Source organism: Triturus cristatus, chromosome 7 (genome assembly GCF_964204655.1).
Source record: "Triturus cristatus chromosome 7, aTriCri1.1, whole genome shotgun sequence".
Classification (NCBI taxonomy): Eukaryota; Metazoa; Chordata; class Amphibia; order Caudata; family Salamandridae; genus Triturus; species Triturus cristatus.
In genome coordinates, this window is record NC_140590.1 from 427,164,431 (window position 1) to 427,184,017 (window position 19,587).

Below are 19,587 nucleotides of genomic sequence, written 5' to 3' on the forward strand. Positions count from 1 at the left end.
TGCCAGCTGTAACGCACACCAGGAGGTGTTTGCCGCGTTACAGACTCGGAAGTCCACAGGATCGATCGAGCGGCTGCTCTCGGTTCAGTCTTCTTGCTTGTGATTGGGGTATCGGTGACGCATCACCAGGAGGTGACTCCGCGTCCCGGTGCAGTCTGAGGAAGAGGTTGAGCGGCTGCTCCCTTCAGGTAGAGACCCCGGCTGGGTGTTTCCCTGACTCCTCGATTCTCCCCAACACTCTTCGTGCCCCTCACAGCCTAACGATTGGCATTGTCGGCCATTTCATTTCTGCCCTCTGTTGGCATACGCCGGGATCGGCGTATATGCAGAGGACGGTTAGGACCATCCGTGCTGTGGGCTGGTAACGTACTTAGCCTGGAGGATTCCAGTGACTATAACTTTTGTTTGTTCTTTGTATTTTATTTGCCTTCATTAAAAGAACTAACCCTTCACAAGTGGTTGCGTCCTCATTGTCGTGTCTGTTAAACGATCCTGAGACGTTCAGGGCGTTACACGTGGCAGGATAGGGGGTGTACCCACCCCAGGGAAGGGACCCATTGGTCCCTGCCCTTTACCTACCTGTAACACCCCTAAATCTAGTATTTAGGGGCTCCCTGAACCTTCCTTCCTCAGATCCCGAATCTGAAACAAGCAAGAAGAACAAGAAGAAAGAAGACCTGCCGTGCAGCTGCTAACAAGATGACAACATCAACTGACTTGGCCCCAGCCCTACAGGCCTGGCGACCCTCAAACCTGCTCCTGCTAAACCACGGCATCTCCAGTGGTCAGCAACCTCAAAAACCCCGGAGGACCTGATGGCCTTGTGACTCTAAAAGACTGGGACTCCCATGAGCAGTGGTTCTGCTCAAAGCAAGTAACAGACCCCTGGCACCAGTCAGGAACCGCGACTCCTGCACATTCTGCACCCGCCAAGCCTGGCCTGTGCTGGAGTGGACAAAGACCACAAGGTGTCCCCCCGGTGACTGTGACTCCAAATCCAGCACCCAACGACCCTCCTCGATGCTCCTGGCGACGCCTGCAGCCTCAACACCAGAGACCCCCCAAACCGCAACCAGCTGAGGGTAAGATTTCCAGACGCAAAAAAACACCCCTGCACCCGGCGCCCTGCGGCCCTCTGTGCCCAGCTCCTTGGTGCCTACCTAACCTACAGCTTCCCAACTTACCTCTCGATGTGGTGGTCGCGCCTGAAGAATCTTCGTCCCCGAGCTTGCAGCCTTTGTTCGTCTTGTAGCTTCTCCATAGAAAGCCATTGAGTGCCCGACGGCTCAAAAGCACCCTGCACCCAGCCGCCCGAGTGGCCCTGGGAGTGCAACATCTATCCTAATGTACTTCCCCACTTGCCCTGAGTAAGTGACCAGGAGCCCAGCTCCCACAGCCGCGTGGCCTGCTTGCCAGCAATCACCAACCAAAGGCCCCCTGCCCGCCATAGGATAACATTGGGCCTAACTCTCTCTGCACCCGGCTGCCCCTGTGCCGCTGAGGGTGTAACAACTGTACCTACCTGACCCTGGGAGACCCCTGAGTCTATGCCCAGACCCTTAACTCTGCCGGTCGAGTACTTACCCAAAAGCCAATAACTCACTTTTCTTCCATAGGGTAACATTGACTGGTTTCACTTGGAAATTCTTGTGTCGAGTTTTGAAACTTTAATATATTCACTAAAAATCAGCTGATTAACGATAACAAAATTACTCACCTGTTATCAGGAGAGATCCCAGTGCAGGATCATGGTGCCCAGCACTGACCCTGAAACGTAATCACAACCGTACTTACCGATAACTTGATTTTCCTCCATAGGATAACATTGCCTGGTTTTTGCCAGAAATTCTTCTGTCGATTTTTGAAACTTACAAATATTCCTTAAAAATGGCCTGTATAACAAAAATGATTTCTTTCAACTGTTTCCAGGAGATGCCCCAGTGCTGAATCAAGGATCCAGCACTGAGTACGAAAAAGTAACGATAACCCTACTTACCTGCTAAGTGAATTTCCTCCTATAGGATAACATTGGTGATTCTATGTGAAAAGGTTTCTTAGTGTCAACTTTTAAAATACAATAACATACCTTAAAAATCATACCTGTATCCAAAATGTATTTACTCACCTGTTTCCAAGAAATGTCCCAGGACTGAATCTAGCATCCAGTCCTCTGGTTAGAAAAGTAATCCTAAAAGTAATTAATTGCATTTACATCGAAATTCCCATTGAGCTCAATGTTATAATTGTGCTTGAATTGTGTTGCCTATTGCAACAACTGTAACTATTGCATTCAAAAGGCTATTGCCTATTGAAAGTATTTAACTAAAGCATCTCATTCTGAGAAAGTATATTTTGATACCTATTGTTGGTTCTAAAATAAAACTATATATTTTTATACAAAACCATTGGCCTAGAGTTCAGTTCTTGAGTGTTTGAGACCATTTGCTGGCTGAGTGTGTACAACAAATGCTTTACACTGTCCTCTGATACTGCCTTACTGCTCGACCAAGCTACCACTTTAGAGAGTAAGGTTATATCACTTTAGCCTCTGCCAAACCTCTGGGGACTGTGGACTCTGTGCACACTGTACCTATTTGGGAACAGTATATACAGAGCCACTTTCTTACAGTGTTTCCAAACCAGACAGCTGCCTGAGTTCCTTAATGAAACAGATATTAATATATATTTTTTTTAAACAGGCGGACCCCTGAACCACTGCCTGCTCCCCCCAATGTTGCCTGACATGATTCCCAAATTAGAAACTGTCAAAGGGGTGCATGATTCTCTTTGCAAAGCAGTAACCACCTTCTGTGAGGAGTCTCTGACTGATGTATACCATCCATGCCTACACTACTGATTTGGGGTTGGAGGGGAAAGACCTCTTCAGACGCTTTCCTATTTCCGATTGGTAAGTGCTGCTAAAAAAGAGGCAGAACTGTTTTTTAATCTTGCATAACTCTGTTATTCACTAGCAAAAACGCAATTTGCAGTTTCAGATTCTGTGATTTAGCCAAACATAGGGTATGTGAACTCAAGACTTCAGAAAATCAAGTGATTCAGCACACAGAAGAGTATTGTTAGTCCATATCTATTAGTACCATCGCATGTGTTTCCATTTTTGACTTGCAGATGTTTGATCTGATATGCCCAATAATTAACCAGTCTCCACTGACCAAACCTACCCTGCCTGCCATCCTCCCTCTGTTCTACCTCTGAATAATGCCTAAAATAAGACGACTGCACTGGGTAAGATGCAAACAAAGTAGTTCTCTCATCTGGGAACTAGTTTTCCTCCAGTGATGCCAACTTTGGCACCAGGATCATGTACCACGATTGACTTTTGACTCGGAGCGGTGAGTTATAGGAGAGCTGACACTGACTGCTTTCCAGGACCCGGATTCAGTCTCAGATCTCAATTAGGTTAGGACAAGCCTGAAAGGCATGTTGAATTTGTTGAAGCTGTTATGCTCTGCCATGAGGATCTAACACCAAAGCTGCCTTAAGCTTCATGGGCAGGCTCACAGCAGAGAGAGCCAACCAGAGGAGCCAGGAGCACCTGAGACCCAGCTGACTGAAGAATTACCAAAGAATAACCTGCATTTAGGAAAGACGCAATGATGTGCAGGTGAGCTTGTTAGCGATGACTCAGTCTAGCTAGTGAGGTTCACTACAGAGGCTCTTCAAATAAATTCACATGAACCAAACTATCAGTGGTTGGTAGTGAATGCTGGGCTCATCAGTCGTAATGTACCCGCAGAGTGCCTTGACCACTTGACCATATCATCTCTCCACAAAGCCCTGCACTAAAGCAGAGAACACATTTCAGGACCCAAGTCCCACTTCTGTAGCTATTAACCCATCAGAATAAGAACATTGCAGGCATGGAGAGGGGTTCAACACTGCATTAACCAGCGGTCCACGAAGCAGTTCTTGGAAACAGAACAATGGGCATGCCACACCCTAAATCTGACTAACCAAAATGTGGTTGTAGCACATCGTCTTTTGGGCACTCTGTGTGGATGTTAAGGACTAGGGGGCAATATTAAACTGGACTTCAATTTTTGGTGAAACTTTGGCGGGGAAAAGCAATTTGCCAAATAATGAACTTGCTGGTGAATAATTGAAACGTTTTGTGGTAATTGAAAGACAAAACAACGACCCCTTCATAATAGGATATATTAACGTCACTTTCAATGTGCAGTATTTCCTATGCATTGAATGTTTCATGTGAAGTAATGCACAAAAGAGTACACATGACATGATAAGGTTCACTAGCTCGTGTGAAAAAACATTGTGCACAAGAGCCACGTTGAACACTATTTCATTGCCTATATGTCTATTTCAATATTTCCTTAAAAAATGAAATACTACGAAACAATGAGATAGGTCTCTTCAAAACTGCCTACACCAATGAATAAACCACCGAAAATTGGGAAGATATTTAAGAGCTACGAAGATGTGCATGGGATAGAGGGAGAACATGGCAAAAGTATTTGAGTATTTGGTCAGGAGCACAATCCTGGTACTATATTTTGATTTTTTCAACAACGCTGGGACCTTTGGAATATTTTGGTCAATTACTTTTTTTTTTCAAAATCTTTTTATTTAGTTTACAAAAGGGTACAATCTTTGCAGCTCCGACGAGCTCAAATAACAAAACCAATGCATGCCAAGATCATCAGTTAGCTAGAGATAAAGCACAGTTTGATCATAAGTTCCCAGCATGCTTTTTACAGGAATCTGCAATGATTTCTGTCATCCCCTCAAGGGCTAGGGCTCGCCATAGACGGGTATGCCATTGGGTCAGAGAGGGGGCTTTGGGTTTTTGCCAGGCAGCTGCTATGGCCATCTTAGCCGCCCCCAGGCATAGCCGCATAATTGAGCGCTCTCGTTGTGTTTGGTGCTTTAGGCTGGGGTCACGGAATCCCAAAAGTGTATGTTCTAGAGAGGCAGGAATTGGGTAGCCCAGGATTTGTTTAATTTGAGAAAGCATCTCCTGCCAGAAGGGGTGAATAGTGTTGCAGCCCCACCAAATGTAACGGAAGTCTCCCAAGAGCCCACATCCCAGCCAGCATCTATCAGACGTATTTGGAAAAATAGAGTGTAGTTTCTGGGAGTGGAGATACCAGTCATACATATTTTTATAATGGGCTGTTCTCAAAAACATGGAGCGATTATATTTGGTGATATCTTTGTAGAGATACCCGGGGGCGTGGCCAAGATGGCGGCTAGAGTGGATGCAGAGCTCTGAGCTCCGCACTCTGCCCACCGGCATTATCCTGTTTTTACCCTGCCTGGACCAACACCCTAACCTGCAATCAGTGTAGGAAGCGACCGACGCCTGCCCATGCAAAATTTGTCATCCGCTGCTTCTGCGTGGAGCCGCTACGAGCTCTGGACTCTGACCGGCAGCTAGGGGTGCTCCCGAAATCCGGAGCTGTGCGGAGCGGCAGAGATGCCTCGGCACGGGCCGTGCATCGGCCGCGCGGTGCACGGCCCAACTCCCCCCCCACACCTGGATGCTGGGTGTGTCATGTCCTGTGGCCCTGGCTGGCGACATCTGTAACCACCACCGGCCCGCCGAGAACTTTGTGGATCCGGGCCACCATCTTGGATTGAGCGGCCCCTGCTGACTGGGCCCTTGGGCTTCGCGACGAAGCCAGAAGCCGGTCACGCGGAGCGGGGGCCCATATCCCCATTTACTCCTGTGGGCTGGTAGTGCTGTGCCCTAAGACCCTGATTGGCGCTGCCCGTGACCTCGACCTGCTAAACTCTGTGCACCCGGAACCGTCATTTTGGGTCAGGCGAACAGTGGCGGCCGGGACCCTTGTGGAGGAGCTGCGGGCCCGGCGTACCTGACGGGCAGGTAGTGGATGTACCCTGACAGTGGTGAGTGGACGCCCGGGGCCTCACCCCTTTCCACCGCATTCCTTGCGGCCCCTGCAGAATGCGCAGAGCGCTCTGATTGCATGACTGCACTCACGGAGCGCATACCTATTGCGACCCCCCGCTCCATGGTGAGTGTGGCTACGGTGGATTGTCCTGGCCACGGGAAACCTTTGGGACCTGCAAGCACTGTCTCGCACAGTGGGTACGGCCGCACATGCATCCCTGACCAGTGGCACCAGCGGCTACCTGAGTGGACCACAACTGGGGCGCCGCCCCTGGCCCTCCGGCGAGAGCCACTACACAACCCCACCCGACTTGTGATCTCTTGGAGGTGGCACAATGGGCAAGCCCAGGTCAGACAGATCGCAGGCGCATCCTCCGGAGCTGGACCCAGAGCTCCGGGAACACGGGCACACAGACCTCCCCATGGACATCTGGTCAGGGGGACCACGCTGATCACGCACACCGCTTTGACGAGATCCTAGCGGCGATCCTGAACATCAAAACTACCTTGGGCTCAAAAATCGACTCCCTCAATATCGACATGGGGTACCTGCGAGAGGACCATAAGAAACTCATGGGCCGGGTCGACGAAAATGAGTCCGCCTTGGCATCCTTGCGGCCCACAGTGTCCGCGACAGCCTCCCAGCTGCGGACCCTCCAACAGGAGGTGGACTACCTTCAGGCCCGCGTAGATGATCAGGAAGGGCGCTCACGCCGCAATAATGTGAGGATAGTGGGTCTTCCCGAGCAGGAGGAGGGGCCCAGCACGGAACTTTTCCTGGAAGACTGGTTTACACATGAGGTCCTACAGGGCAAAATTTTGAAGTTCTTCTCCATCGAGCAGGCTCATAGGGTCCCGGGGGGCACCCCTCGCCCTGGCGCACCTCCTTGGCCGGTGGTGGCCAGATTCTTTCATTACCGTGACAGGGATCACGCACTGCAAATCACCAGGGCCAGGGGCCCCTGGCAGATCGAAAACACCACAGTCCACATATATCCGGACTACACCTTGACCGTACAACGTCAAGTCTGTTCTTAGGGGCCATGCCATGAAGACCACGTATGAGGCTCGTAAGAGCCTGACTGCAGCGCTAGACACCCACGAGTCTGCGATCCAGAGTTATGAGCAGCGCATTCCGACCGATCCCCTGCTTGTCCCCTCCCTCGCCCAGGCTCGATTAGCGTATAAGAACGCGATGGACGATCTTGGACTACAAAACGTATTTGGCGCGTAGACACGGAGAGGGGGACAAGGCCAGGAAGCTCCTGGCGTGGCTCCTTCGATCTGACACAGCCCAGCCACCCATTACTACCATCTGTACGAGTGCTGGGGCCCTAGTGAACACACAGGCAGATATCAATCTCTCCTTTTATGAGTACTACACCATATTTTACACAGCCCCGGCCCCCCCCCCGTCCGTGCTCGCATTCAGGAATTCTTGGAGGGAGTCCGGCTCTCACATATCACCCCAGCCCACCGGGACGCCCTGGAACAGCCTGTTGTGCTAGATGAGATCACGGATGCCATCTGACAGCTGGCATCGGGCAAGATGCCGGGGACGGATGGGTGGCCGGCAGAATTCGATCGTACCTTCTCTGCCCAGCTGGCACCTAGGCTGGCCAGGGTGTATGCTGAGGCCTTCGAGACGGGTGCGTTACCGCACACCATGAGAGAGGCGATGCTGGTTATCTTACCTAAACCAGGCCGAGACCCCCTTCTCATGGCCTCTTATCGTCCCTTGTCGATGCTAGACGTTGATTATAAGATCCTGGGGAAATTACTAGCTAACCGACTACTTGTTACTGTCCCTCTACTGGTCCATGAGGACCAAAATGGTTTAATTCCAGGCCGCAGTACGGGGTTGAATCTGTGGTGGTTATTCACGCTCCTGGAGTGGGCGTAGGGTTGGGAGGAACAGCCTTGGATCACCTCGCTTGACATAGAAAAGGCATTTGATACCTTAAGCTGGGCATACCTTGAGGCGACCCTGGCAGGGTTTGACATAGGTCCCCATTTCTTGCGGTGGATACGACTATTGCTCTAGTCATGGTGTGCTTAAAGATGTCATGCATGGGTAGTAGCACATATCGTGTCCTGAATCAGTTGTATTTTTGCTCTACTGTGGAAAGATGGCAAACTGATTGCTATACATTTCACTTGTTACAATCCATGGATTTAGTTGCATTTGCTCCTCCCCATCGCTGTATATTTGTAGCACAGCCTTTTTCAAGGGGACCTGTCTATCATAACCAAAAGGTACCCTGATAGGGAAAATGTTTGGGTCCCACTCACAAAGTAACTACAGAAGTGTTTTTGTGGAAGAAAATAGGCCTGTTTGTGAATGCAAAAGAGGGTTTTAAAATAGACAAAGCTCTATTTGTGATTCAGTAACCTATTACTGAATCACAATTTGGGTTTGCGATTCGTCTTTGGAAGGGGCGTGATTAGGGTGTCCCTTTCTAATACCAAATCACAGTGGTATGTAAGAATGTTTTGCAATGAAAATGTAGTAGCAAAACATTTGCATTTGATCACCATCTTCAAGTAGGTGGCAACCCATTCGCAAATGGGAAGGGACATCTTTATCTTTGAGAATGGTTGTAAAAATATTATTTAAGAGCAGGCAGTGGTCACAGCAACCACTGCCCACTCTTAAAAAATTAAAAGAAAACTTTTCATTTTTCTTTTCGAAACACATCCCATTTTCTTTTAAGGAATATGGGCTGCATTAAAAAAAGATTTCTTTATTGAAAAACAGTCACAGAGATGATGGTCTGCTGATCCCAGCAGGCCACCATCCCTGCGATTTTTGTGATTCTCCATTGGTCACAAACTGATACCTTCCTAATTAATATTCATGAGGTAGGTCTATTTGTGACCCTATGGGAATTGCAAAATGTGTAAAACACACATTTGTACATTGCTGTTTGTAACTACCAAATAGCAAATCATAAAACTTTTCTATTTGGTCATCGCAAACGGAATTGTTTACACGTGTCCTCTAGGTCACTGTTTGCCTCAAGACTCTGGCCTCGCTCTTCAGCATATACTACCGGATGAATTCTCTATAAGTTACTTGCTGGACTTTTGTGAGTTGTGTAGGTCGCATGCAGGGCTTTAGCTGGGATGAAAAAACTGGGGGTGTCACAAAGTGGCGTGGCCGATGTAATGAAGGGAGTGACTTGAAAACACTTAAGCTAAAAATCTGTGCTTAGCATAGTGTGCCGCCTGACTGGTATTTTGCTGCTTCTGGCATTGCATCCAGCAATACAATATAAGTCACGTTACACCTACACAACGCCAGGACTAATAAGGAACAACTATGGCTGTGTTGTAGATATTATTCAAATTGTTATGATTTTTTTTTTTATTCTTTTTTATTAAACTAGCTCATTACATACCATTGAAATAAGTAACAGTTGCAGAAATAGTCACGTGACATACATCAGTAATTAACTTTTCATCATCTCACAATAATACAGGTGGGTCTTTTGGAATCTTAACAGTAAGTTATAAGCATTAAAAGCAAGCATCATTAACATTTCTCTCTGTTAACTACCGGAATTAACAATCATTGTCAAGTTGTACTCCTTCCAAGGACCGTCCTTGATATATTTGCCATGGGTTCCATATTTTTTCCCATTTTTTGGTGCATCCTCCAGTACGATACACCATTGTATTGTTTGGCGTAAGGGCCAGAGCTGAAGACTTTGGAGCTGGAGAAGCAGACTGAGTCTCGGGTCATCCCAACATCCTGTGATTCTGGGCAAATCAGGTTCAGATTATGAGTCTGCCGGTCCATGCACCACCAGAATCATGGGGGCGCGGCAGTGGCAATATCCCGACTGCCCTATAATGAGTAGGGCAGTCAGACCGCCCCAGCCCCGCTACAGCCCCGCTACAGCTGCCAAGGAATCTCCGTTCCCTGGTGGTGTTGCGGCGGTGTAGAGGCATCAATATGCTTGGCTGGACCCTGGAGTTTCCTCTATTTCCTCTATTCCAGGGTTTTCATGACGATTCCTCCTCCATGAAAACCCGGGTGGAGAGGAAAAGTCCCCCTGGTGTCTCTGCACCCTGTGGATGCACACCGTGGGGCACAACATGTGGTCCACCTGCGTGCATGCACACCAGTTCCTGCATGGCATGGACTTTTCAGTCCATTGCATGCAGGAACTGTGTTTGGCATTCCCATTGTGGTACCCGTTTTTAGAGGCACCATCATAAGAATGCCAAAAAAGGAAACCAGACTGGAGAAAACTCCTAATCTGGTGGGCTGCTCGACCGCGGCTTTGGCAGTGTGGCAGTTGGGCAGACCTGGCGCCACATCTCCAAAGTCGTTATCAGGCCCTTAATCTCCCGAATATGTCTTTGTGCAATGCAACTGGCGGACCTAGTTTGTGCAATAATAAAACTGCAAAGAAAAGAAAATGACATCGAAAGCAGTAAACTGCTGCAGTGCTAAGATTTTCTTTTCCACCCTGAGGGTAAGGGCAAAAATGGAGAGCCCGATAGGGACTTGTCTTAGCACCTGCTTTTTAGAGCTGCTGGTGCTGAGCACCGGCTGGACTCGGCCCGCTTAAAGACCTGGCCATGTGCTTAACTCTGCTATTGTATTTTTATCCCTGCAAGATCCAAGTAATGTTATAGCAGTTTTCTTTTATTAATTGCTCTTGGACTTTTTGTGGTACTTTGCTGATATTTGTATTTTATGAATGCCCTTGGAATGGAACCATGCATTCTTTACTCTTTTAATGGACGTTATTTTGATCTATTGATACTTGCCACCAAGCCCTCTGTCCCTACGCACTCCACCAATAGGAATTTCTCAGGTAGCCTATTCTCTGCAAGGGTAAGCAATGATGCTTGAAAGCGATTATTCCTTCCTGGCTGTGGAACTTAAGTGGGAAGGGTGTCGCTAGGACACAACAGCCTGCATCAAAATCTTTGGCGATGGGACAAAGGATGTGAAACATGGACAAGTGTCTCCATTTTGTTTGCAAGTGTTATATGCATATTTAAGACGGGGAACCCATCAATGCATACAGTCACTGCCTAGGGTGCTGACGTGGCTTCAAACCCTCTAGCATACAACATCCTGGCCTGGCATTGTTTGTTAAGAGCAGCCATCTTCAATGATCTTGTCAAGTGTTTAACAATCAAGCCAACCACAAAGTCCTTTCAGTCGATACAGCACACCCTACAATCACGTGACCCTACATTTGCTTGTCTTTAACCCCCCCTCTATATGTAAAGGATCAAGGCACTCTAGTGTAAGGAGACTACTTCAGTGCAGGGTATTTGTATTTGTATTTGTATTTGACTCTTATTAAGCGCATCTGTCACCCCAAGGGTATCCTGGCGCTGAGACCCTATTTAAACCACCGAAAGAATGTTTATAATGCCCTAGGGAACAGATAGGTCTTAAGGTCCCTTTTGAAGGAAGTCAGATCTTGCTTACCCCTCAGCACTAGCGGAAGGGAATTCCATAATGAGGCGGCTGTGTGGCTGAAAGCTCGGCCACCTATCCTAACTCTAGTGATCCTTGGGATCCGCACCAGAAACGCCGATGAGGATCTCAAAGGCCGGGCAGCTTGGTACCAAGAAAACAGGCCCTGGAGTGGGATTGGTCCAAGTCCATGCAGCGCCTTAAATACAAGACATGCCGCCTTAAACGCGATCCTCTGTTGTATCGGCAGCCAATGTAGGTCAGCTAAAGCTTCCGAGGAGGAAGCAGATCGTGGGCGCGATAGAGCCAGTTTTGCCGCCATGTTCTGGATCCTCTGCAGCTTCAGGATCAATTTTTTTGGGGCTCCTAAGAGTAGTGCGTTGCAGTAGTCTAATCTACTGAGTATAATACTCCGCACCACCTCAGCTCTAAAACCTTTAGGGAGAATAGGCAAAATTTTGCGTAGGGCATGGAGCAGGCCCATACAAGTCGCTGCGGTCTTATTAACTGAACCATCCAACTGTAGGTCCGGTTCGAATACCACTCCTAAATTACGGGCCGACTTAGCTCCTGCCACAGAGCCAGGAATGGAAGGTGGCCAGAAGTCGTCAGGCAGCGCCCGGGGAAGGCGATCAGGAGAGCAATGGAGAACCTCTGTTTTAGCCCCATTGAACTGGAGTGAGTTGGTTCGCAGCCATTCAGCTGTGGCCGACATACAGCGATGAAAGGTGTCTTTCAAAACCGACTCACTACCCTCAAATGAAAAAATCAGTTGAGTGTCATCGGCATAATTGATGACTGATATGCCGAATGACTTAATCAGTGCTATAAGGGGTCGAAGATATAAATTAAACAGGATCGGACTAATCGCCGACCCTTGAGGAACTCCCTGCTTCACCTGTCGAGTGGCTGATTGAAAAGGTGGTAAAGCCACTGCTTGCTGTCTGTCACTGAGATAGGACGTTAACCAATCTAAGGCTAGACTGGTTACACCCGCGCTATGGAGACGCTCCAGGAGAACCGCATGGTCAACCGTGTCAAACGCGGCCGACATGTCCAGCAGTACCAGAAAAACTGACCTGCCCCTGTCGACACGCGTTCGCAGATCATCTAACACGGTGACCAATGCGGTCTCCGTGCCATGTGCCGGCCTAAAGCCATACTGAGTTGTATCCAGGCAGGAGTTTAATTCCAGATAGTTGGACAAGGCTTTTGTGACCCATCTCTCAAGGACCTTTATTACAAAAGGTAGAAGCGAGATGGGCCTATAATTAGCTGGACAGGATGGATCTAAGGAAGCCTTTTTTAATAGTGGAGTTACTATTGCCACTTTCCAGCTATCTGGAACTGTCGCCGTCATCAGTGACTGGCAGCAGATGGAATGAAGTGGAGGAAACAGCTCATCCTGAAACGCCTTCCAGATCTTATGAGGCATTGGATCTAGTGGTGAGCCCGATGACACTCCATTGGCCAATGAGACAAACTCCTCCAATGTTGGAATGGGAAAGCAAGGTAAACAAGATGTATCCACCTTGTTGTTATCCCAAAGCGATACCGAGCAGCGGAGTGGTTCCAGTGAAGGAGGTAGCGGCGACCCCAGTTGTCCAGGCACTGAGAGTCCGTTCAAGATGGTTCTTATTTTCTCCTCAAATGCAGCGGCCAACGAATCGCACAGGTCCTGAGAGGCCGGGATAGCGGGAGCTGTACAGGACGGATTAGATAAGTTGTTGACCAGCTTGAACAGGGTTTGCGATTTATTTGTGGCCTTATCCAAGGTATCTTCTAAGAACTTTGCCTTAGCACTTCTCAGCTGGTTCTTATATACCTGTAAGGCCACTCTATACGCTACCCTGTCCAACTCCTTATATCCTTTCCTCCAAGTACGCTCAGCCTGTTTGCAGCGGATCTTATGCTGTCTCAGATCGTCGTTAAACCAGGCATTAGTCGCTCTAGGTCTCTCCCTCACCCTCCGCATAGGGGCCAATTCATCTAGGGATATCGAGATTTGCTGACAGAGTGCAGCGTAGCTCTTATCTACACTGTCCTCCACCTGAAAACCCCTGGGCAGTAGAATAGGGCGGGTTGGCTCTCTAAGTAGTCGAGCCCATTGGCGCTTAAATTTAAAGCCACTTGTAGTAGTTGATTTTAACAGCCCGGGTACACCAATGGACATAGTGATCAGAAAATGATCTGTCCAATCCTGCTCCAAGATCTCATTCACCACCACCATCTCCGGCTCAGCAAAGATCAGATCTAACACGTGTCCCTTAACGTGCGTGGGTGATAAAATCAGCTGTATAAGTTGAATATTACCGCACGATTGGCAGAGCTCTCTATAGGCCAGGTCTTGGGGGCCGGACGGCCAGAGGTTAAAGTCTCCCAATATTAAAACTTTAGCATGGGAGTTTGAAAGATCGTAAATTAAGTCAACCAATGGCTGAAGAGAGGTTATGGTCGAGGAGGGAGGCCTATAGCATAGCAACCCTGTAATCAACGAACCACCCTGGGACATAATGGAAAAGCCCATAAGCTCAAACCCCATTACTTCCCTAACCGCTAGCTCCACCAGGGAAATCGAGTCTTTGAAGATGTAACCTACTCCACCTCCCCTACCAGAGGTACGAGGTACATGCCTGATCAGGTAGCCCGGTGGGCAAGCCCAACCTAGTTCCAATCCACTATCCGCCGTAGCCCATGTTTCCGTAACGAATAGTATGTCCAATTGTAAGGACTCCAATAGCAGGGCTGTCTCGGCATGGTGCTTCACAAGAGAGCGGACATTCAGTAGACCGCAAGAAAGATTTTTGACCGCTGAAGGGCGCGATCGATGTTGAACCACGTCCCCCGTGCGGTACGATAAATTGTTGACATCCTCATGGTTATCGACCGGCTGGGTGGCCAGAGGCGCCCCTGACGCGCCCGGGACGCGAACGGGCGCAAACGGGCTTACCTCTGGCGCACCTCCGGCGCAGCTACGGCGCGACCGCTGCGCGCATCCGCTGCGCGCCTGCTTCCCCATGCCTATTAATAGTATTACGCCGCGCGGGCTTCCGGCTGCTAGAGCCTCTAGCCCCACCCAAAATGGCGCTGCGAGTATCCAAGCCTCAGCCCTACCCAAGATGGCGGACGAAGCACGGAGCACCCCGACCCCACTAGCTGAGTCCCGCAAAATGCGGGTGAAGGCACAATTTACAATGCAGGTGAGCCTAATCTAAAACCCCCGCTTGCTATCCCCAAGATGCTGGATGAAATAACCAATATCGCAAGAGCAGCAGCAGCGCGATATGATAAAGCGCAGTTAAAATATACAGCGTACGCCAGCTAAAATGCTGTCAGGCAAACACGATGGTAGAAGTCAGAAGGGTGCTTTCTTCATGTGCCAATTGCTTCATAAAGTTTATTGAGTTTTAAACGGTGTGGGCCCTGCCCCCACCCCTGCCTTGTGGAAAGCCAATAGATTGCTGTTTGGACGCATAAATCAAAGTGGAAACTGTTGTACTGAAAGTAAAAAAAAAATCACCTGCCGCAAACTAGCTACTTAACCTGTTTTATAAGTAAAGAGAAAAATGTTCCTTTCCCATCATCAATTTTGTTTTGATGTGTAAAATTTATAAAATTATACTCGAGCATCACATTTCTTTATATTTTTGGTATTTTTTTGAGGAAAGTTAGAAACTCAGGCAATAACTTAGTCACATTTTACACGTTATGCATGTTGAAAGAGAGATGGCTGGATGGGCGGGTGCATTTTTAAAGATTTACAAGCTCCTTGCGCCACTTTTGCGTCACTTTTCCCATGTTGAAAGTGACGCAAATGTGGCGCATGGGGCTTGTAAATCTGCCCCGCAGTATTTACTTGCCAAAATACCAATTTTAACAGACTCTCATTCCACCCATTGGAAATGCACGTGGTGCTGCTCTTCTCACTGACATCCTGTCTCACCTTTCGCACAGGAAGTGCAAATACTTCCTCAAATGCCGGTTTTATCAACTGGTGACCAACTCCTGCAGAATCATTTATGAGGTTACTAATGGCAATGTTGGTGATGTCAATAATAGAATTTACGCAAATTTAAGACAAGCAAGCTTGTTGCTGTCAGTCAGCTACACCTTGTGAGCATGGTGTCTTTCTGCAGGCTATTTGGCTTGGAGTCAGTGAACTTCTGAAAAGACTTGTACTTCTGAAAACTGTCAACTTCTAGGCACCCACGGGCTGAATTGTTGCCAGTTATTTTGGTGTATTGCCTGATACTACGTGTGGCCGTTTCCCAAGTCCCCGGAATTTCGTCTGATAAGGAAAGCTAGACACAGGAAGATGAACTGATGTCCACAGGGTCACACAAATTTGATGCTCTGGAGTATTCCAAGCGGCGTGAAAAGTCCAAGCTGCAAGGTGGGCACTGGACCACAGAAACTCAAAGGGTGTGATCCCAAGAACAGGTTCTCTCTGCGAGTAACTGTCCAATGAACAAGCTCTGGTCAGCCTGGTCTGCTGAGGGTCTGATCAAATAATGAAATATTATTAGCTGCTTTAGTGTAATGAGACATAGAGCTAAGGGGTGTTGCTGTGCACAATCATCTACGTTTTTGGCTGTATAAGGAGTGAACATAGCTACAGAGCAATAAGACCATGTGGGTTACAACCTCGTGGTCAGATCAATGAAGATGCCAGGATCCTAGGACTGGCAAAGGGGCAGTGTGACGTCATTAGAGTCAGTGTGCGCGTGGTTTAGCCAGATAGTGCAGAGTGAGCTAAAAGTAGCACAAACACAAGCCAAAAATACAATGATCAAGCATTCATAGGCTGATGAGGTGATGTTTAAAGGGCAGGGTCTGGCACTTTTTCCTGAAGCCAACGAATGGTGATGCTTGGCCGACTTTGACAAATTAAGAAGGGAATTGTGCTCCCATAATCTGGCATGGGGGAGCTATCTTCCTCAATCTTCCTTTTCAGATTCTTGCAATTTTACCACCTAGCCACCTACAAATAACAAAGGTCCTATCAGTAGAACGTGGTGCGGGGGTGGGGGGATAGGGTTGAGTAATTGCCCTGGCCCTTGTCCAAAGACAGTGCATTCGTGGTACTAAGGGATTATTTGCCAACAAAGAAGTGCACATTTTACACCTAATGTTTTGTGAACTGCCTTTAATTTTGCAATGCACTAATCAGTCACTCACTGCATTTGTAGAGGGTCGCAAAACGTCCGACCTCATGCTCATTTATTAGGCACTTTACATTTGGCCATCCTCTATGATTGGCAGCGAATACAGAGATGGAGCCCGCCCAACGTCCATTCCCAAAGAGGAAGCTGTCCCTCGAAGATAGCTTCCACTTTACAATTCAGTTAGCTACCCAACTCGAGTGTCAATACCGGAGCAAATGTTGTGGCTGCAATTTCCACTTTCTAATTTGCAGTTTCCATCACAAACCATTAATACCCCGACACCCTCCACCTGGGGTGTAGTTACCGCTGTTACAGCAGGTAAGGTGGCACAGGGGCCCAGAGTTGGCCCCTGGAACCCTGATCATTCCTGTATTTCACTAATCCAGCAGCTGTCTAAGGGGCCACACCTTGCTTGTACCATGGCTCATTGCATCCTTGCTGCACGACTGCACCTCCCATTGCGACTCACAAATAGAGGGAGGAAGCGCCTTTCATGCGCATCCTATTTGCAATTCGGAAATGGGCGCAAAACCCCTTTTGAGAGTCGGAGTGACTTTCCTGAATTGGAAAAAGGACTTTGTACATTTCAAAAGGGATTTTGCAGTTGCAAACCCTGTGTTTTTATGATTCTAACACAAAACACCATTGTACATCAGCTCCACTGTTCCTAAAATCTCTTTCTTTCACTCTCAAGGCGTAAAAATGCCTGGTACATTTTTCTGTAGAGGCATTTATTGATGTCAAATGCAAGTGTTGTTCGATTCAATGTAATGCTTCCCGAGTGGCCCTTATTCAAAGTTTAAAAGTGAGTGTGGACAGCCCAGATTTTCCAAAGACGTATGTCTTACTGGAAAAATTCAAAGATGCTAGATGACGAAATATTCAAATGGCAGTGACTGAAAAATTATATTACGATAACCAGGGAGCTTCCTATACAGAAACCATTCAGCACATGGCCACATAATTCTTCCCGAGCAATCGAATGCTTCTAAAACGCTTTAGGAAATCCTCTAAGCCAATTATTGCTGGACATTGCATCGTTCTTTAGATACCAGGCCCTGACGTAAACTTTTCTTATATGTACTGGCTCAAAGTATTGGTATAGAAGTTACATCTTTTCACTTTTTTCCTGCTCATGTCTTTCTTACAAACCTTGAACAATCGCCTTGCAGGTGATAGGCTACGCTTGTCACTAAAATCACTTTAACACCTCTTACCAACCACTCCATTAGATAACAGGGCCATCTACATTGACTCTGATTGATAGAATTGATTCTTATGGCCTAATTTCGAGAATGGCGCATGGGATAGTCCATCACGAATTTTATGGGTATCCGGTATTCTGCATTACATGGGATTACATACTTGTAATGCGGAGGAATATGTAATATGTAGTATGGAGTTCGGCAATCTCTAAATTAAACCATTAGAATAAAGAAACCTATCAATGTATCATTTCTTGATTACAAATGAACAAAAATATTGATTCGCATGGTAGGGGAGGAGCCTCTGAATATTAATAACACAACTTAGATGTGTTAATGGAATATTGTATAAGTAACTACAATAGTGGTAACTCTGCGTTGTGCTTTAATGTATCTAAACAAGGGTGACCACGTTACAGGCGAGTCTACACTTGCCCAGTCTTGTTAATGCTCCAAACAACAGACGTAGATGCATAAAATTAATAAAATTACTTAACTTTGGTTGCACTCTTGAAACCCAAGCGCTGTCTCCAAAATTAGCATTTAGATTAAATAGCCACGTCAACCACTTTTAAAAAGGTTCCAAGTGTCGTATGTTGATGGCTTTAGAAATGTATGTTCTCTGTTTTAATAGACATCACGTGAAAATAGCAATAGAATAACGACAGTAATACATTTCATTGAAAAATTAAAACATTTGTGAGTCACAATCAGTGCGGGCTCATTAACGTCTTGTTGATTTCTAACATTATTCCGTTTGAGCTGTAAAGTAGTTTCATCATTCCTTTGCCACCCACTCACAACCGAGAAGAAATGTGAGGGGCGCGCGCCTTGCAGCTGGAGACACATTCATCAGCCGGCACAGACTTGCCACTAATCAAAACACGGCGCCCATGCTTCAATGATAGGCAAAGGTGATTCAAAGCACACGCTGTGACAGACCATCAACCGATGACATCAGCATAATTATCGCCTGAAGTGCGAGCCTTAACAAGTCCTATATCCCACATCTTCTAACTCTGCGGCTAGCAGATTTTTGGTACTCACCGTTGCTCCCAAAGACCTCCTCGCAGGAGTACCAGATCCCAGCGTGGAAGTGCCGTTGGATGAACTTGTCGTCACCCGCTTCCCAGCTGTACTGGACCACGCTGGTGTCGTTGGAGTCGGAGCCGTTGACTCGGATGCAGTACGTCTCGCGCTCTTTCACCTTGCTGGAGCAGAAGGGTTTGGGGACCTTCCTGGTCCCTTGGCACCAGTAACTGCTGCTGAAGGCGGTGATGGAGAACACGAGTGAGAGGACATTGAGAGTGAGGGCCACCGATGCCCTGTGCCTCCTGTCCATGCCCATCTCACCGCCAAGCCCTCGCGCAGCGAGGAGACGAGCAGACTGAGATCCCGTCGACGCACCTGCTCCAAGTGCCTTCGCTCTACTGTCATAAGCAGTCACTTGGCGGGAAGCGGGCTGCCTAATTTGCTTTCAACCAATGACATTCTCAGCAAGTCAAAATGTACACAGCTTCATATACACTAAGGAAAGCATGGGTACCGAATCATTTTGTTTAGGCACTCATAGAGGTAGAATAAATAAAAGAAAAAAATTCAATAGTACATTTTCGATTAAGAAAAAAAATCTTCTATAACAATAGTTTTTCAACGGAATGGGGGAATGTGACTACGTGTCACTGATCCATTAACTCCAGAAGCTCAGCCGCTTGAACTATTAACCCCCGAAGCCTATTTGGAGACTGGCACGACTGGTGCTGAAAGGGTCCCTCCATACCTCCCTTTATTAACATAAAACTCCCCTTGCAGTTTAACTGGGTCTCTATAAATTGTGCCTCCTGTCGCCAGAGATAATCCCTGATCAGCTGGCGGAAG

At 47.5% G+C, this 19,587-nt stretch overlaps 1 protein-coding gene across 1 annotated transcript in view; it reads right to left on the reverse strand.

Annotated features, from left to right (window-relative positions):
* GSG1L2 (GSG1 like 2) overlaps positions 1-19,057 on the reverse strand; it is a 234,694-nt gene extending 215,637 nt beyond the window's left edge. Inside the window, exon 1 of the mRNA XM_085616721.1 lies at positions 18,757-19,057. Coding sequence (XP_085472847.1) covers positions 18,757-19,057 — 301 coding nt within the window. The remainder of the gene's footprint in view (positions 1-18,756) is intronic.
* Between the last annotated feature and the right edge of the window lie 530 nt (positions 19,058-19,587).